The sequence below is a fragment of the Bombus impatiens genome, unplaced genomic scaffold (genome assembly GCF_000188095.3).
Source record: "Bombus impatiens unplaced genomic scaffold, BIMP_2.2 scf_0290, whole genome shotgun sequence".
Lineage (NCBI taxonomy): Eukaryota > Metazoa > Arthropoda > Insecta > Hymenoptera > Apidae > Bombus > Bombus impatiens.
The window spans coordinates 5,878-9,569 of NT_176709.1; the positions used below are offsets into that span (position 1 = coordinate 5,878).

At 50.7% G+C, this 3,692-nt stretch overlaps 1 protein-coding gene across 1 annotated transcript; it reads left to right on the plus strand.

The window, feature by feature from the left end:
* Positions 1 to 2,021: 2,021 nt before the first annotated feature.
* On the plus strand, positions 2,022 to 3,574 carry LOC105680662. Its single transcript, XM_012384732.2, has one exon. It carries the CDS (start codon positions 2,022 to 2,024, stop codon positions 3,264 to 3,266), a length of 1,245 nt encoding a protein of 414 aa, XP_012240155.1. The 3' UTR covers positions 3,267 to 3,574.
* Positions 3,575 to 3,692: the final 118 nt, after the last annotated feature.

The window sequence follows — 3,692 nt, forward strand, 5'->3', positions numbered from 1 at the left end:
CTACAATAAGCGGGCTCGCCTCTGTTCATCGTCGATTCCAACGCGATAAACAATATGAAACCGCGTATAGTGCTGTGATCCAAGAATATTTAGACTTGGGTCACATGACGAAGATCAACACGGATCACGCCACCGACCACGGATATTATTTACCACATCACGGCATGATCAAGGAGTCGAGCGACATCACCAAGCTCCGGGTTGTGTTCGACGGCTCAGCATCAAGTACCACGGGAGTTTCTCTAAACGACGCCCTTCACACCGGTCCGAGATTACAAGAAGACTTGAGAAACATCCCATTGAGATCATTTCAATATATCCTTACCGGCGACATCAAGAAAATGTACTATCAATTCATCATACGTCCAGAAGATCGTCCTTATCAAAAGATTCTGTGGCGTGCCGACAACGGAGAGATCGTAACTTATCGACTCAACACCGTAACGTTCGGTCTATCCGCAGCCCCGTATCTGGCCATCCGATGTTTCAAACAATTGGCAGAAGACGAGGGACCTCGATTTCCGATAGCAGCGCAGATCTTATGAGGGACCTCGATTTCCACGGCGAGACTTCTATGTCGACGATGCGTTGATCGGAGCCGATACGAAGGACGAAGCCTTATCAGTCAGGAATGATCTCACGAAATTACTCAAGCTAGCCGGTCTAAATATCCGCAAATGGGCATCAAACGATCGGGATCTGCTACGAGGGCTACCTGAGGAAGACACCAACCAGAAACTTCATCTCGGTGAGTCATCCACGTTAAAAACACTCGGCGTCTTTTGGGATTCAGCCGACGATTCCATTCTATATTCGGTCAAGACGATCAGTGACACTTCCCGAGTCACAAAGCGATCAATCAGTACCCGAGTCACAAAGCGATCAATCGGTTCAGTCATCGCACAAATCTATGATCCACTAGGATTGCTCGCGCCGGTAATCGTCCGAGCAAAAATGATTTTGCAACAAGTCTGGACATTGAAGGTAGATTGGGAGGAATCCCTTCCGACAGACGTACACACAGAATGGATCAAATAACACACACAATTGCCGTTGTTAAATGCGGTAAGGTTCGTTCCCTCGGAAGACCATCATAGAATCCGCAACGAAAATTGAGTTACACGGATTCTGTGACGCCAGCGAAAGGGCATATGGGGTGTGCGTCTACGTGCGGACTACGAACCAAAAGAACAATATTTGGACTCGACTCTTCACGGCGCGATCGAAGGTAGCACCGCTCAAATCGTTCTCCATACCACGTCTCGAATTAAGCGGGGCACTTATTTTGACGTCCTTGATTTCGACAATACGACAGGCCCTGACGACTAAGATATCGCGGATCGCATACTGGACTGACTCCACCATCGTGCTCCATTGGATCAGGTCTTCGCCGCACACCTTGAAGCTCTTCGCCGCACACCTTGAAAACATTTGTGGCGAATCGAGTCGCCGGGATACAGACCAAGACCAATATCTCCGACTGGCATCATGTGCCTACCGACGATAATCCAGCGGATCTCATCTCCCGAGGCCAGACGCCCAAGGAATTCCTATGTCCGTCCATTTGGAAAAACGGGCCAAGGTGGCTCCTGCAAAGCGAAAACTATTGGCCGGTCTGGAGCCCGACACCGGTAGTCGACCTCCTGGAGCAAAGAAAGACGATCTGTCTGAAAACGAATATTAACAACAACACACTCCTCCATCGTTACTCGTCTTGGCCAAGACTAATAAGAATCGTCGCCTGGTGTCCTCGATGGAGACATAGGCAACACCGATCTGCCCATCTCACCACAGACAAACTAACTGCAGCGCACAACAGACTAATAAAAATAATACAATCCAGTCATTTCGCGCCTGAAATTCGGACCCTTCAGAAAAATCGAAGCGAGGACGTTGGGGGGAACCTTTAGCCATTAAACCCCTTCCTCGACGAAGATGGGATACTCCGGGCAGGAGGAAGACTAAGCAACTCCGCTATACCCTTCAACCAAAAACACCCGATCATCCTGCCGAAATCCCCGATGACAGAGCTAATTATAGAGCAAGAGCACCGGAACAATCATCACACAGGGACACAAGCTACACTATATGCGGTGAGACTGCGCTATTGGCCGATCGACCGCCGTAGCCAAGTATGGCGCACTCTCAGAAGGTGCGTCCGCTGCTGCAGAGCCAAACCTCCACCAGTGGAATACTTGATGGGTGATTTGCCAAAGGCGCGTATTACCGAATCGCGGCCGTTCACGAATGTCGGAATCGCGGTCCACATAGAGTTAGTCAGCGACCTAACCACCGACGCGTTCTTGGCCGCGTTACGCCGATTCATCTCGCGGCGAGGATACTGCACAACGATCCTCACCGATAACGGCACCAATTTCGTCGCGGCTAACCGGGAGCTGCAAGAACTCCGGACCCTATTGCAGTCCGACGACCACCAGGATAGGGTACGGAATTTTCTCGTCGACCGACAAATACAATGGCGTTTCAATCCTCCGAACTCACCACATTTTGGCGGCTTATGGGAAGCCGCGGTTAAAGCGTTCAAACGCCATCTCACCCGCGTTGTCGGCACGGAGCTCCTGACCTTCGAGCACCTCAACACCCTTGTGATCGAAATTGAGGCCATTCTCAATTCACACCCACTGACTCTCATCTCATCCGATCCTAAAGATCCTCCTGTACTCACTCCCGGTCATTCTCTAATCGGTGACGCACTAACCAGTTTACGGGAGCGTGATTTCAGGACAGTTCCATCAGGCCGGCTACCCAGTTGGCAGCGCATTCACCAGATTAAGCGGCACTTCTGGAGCAGATGGTATCGTGAGTACCTAAATGAACTAACCCGCCGCAACAAATGGGACAAGGGCAAATACAACATTCGTGAAGGCACCGTAGCAATCCTCAGGGAGGATAACATGCCCTCTATGCAATGGCCTTTGGGCCGCGTAATCAAGGTCCATCCAGGAGGCGATGGAGTCATCCGGACCGCTACCGTGCAGACGGCAACAAGCATCCTGGACCGCGGTGTCAAAAGACTGGTCCCCTTACCCATTCACTCAGATCCAGACGAGGCCGAACGTCCACACGAAGCGAAGGAGGTACCAACGACGCACCTGACTCCACAGCCAGAATTTGATCGGTGCCCTCTGCACGGGGGGAGGATGTTACGCCGCCTAAATCATCTGCATGCCAGCCCGCGCGACCGGACAACAACCGGCCTGCGTAACGTCATTTCGACCCTCAATAAACCTAAGGACCCACCATAACTTTCACTTCCCTGTATTGTTTCGCCATGTGTCTTCAATCCGTTTGTCTTGAAGAATTTCTAAAGCTTAAAAATATTCTCGAAACACAGTCGGTTTTTAGAGAGGTCCTTGGGTTTACTAGGCGCACTTAAAACACGGAGAAAGCGGGTATGCGCCCATTAGGAAAAACCGAATAGCCCTCTAATAAAACAAGCTAGGTTTTCCTCACGAACACGGTTATCTATCCACCACGATGGTAGGAGACTTCCTACTCATCCCTTCGAGCAGTAGTGCAGGTCATGACCAATCGCCATCGCGGTTCGTTACCCTCACTTTTCCTAACGAAAGTGGGAACAACCAACCCGCGTTCTTTAGGCACAGGGGCACACCCACACCGAACTTTTCTTCCGTATTAGAAAAAGAGCGACAGTCAGTCTAAATCCAACG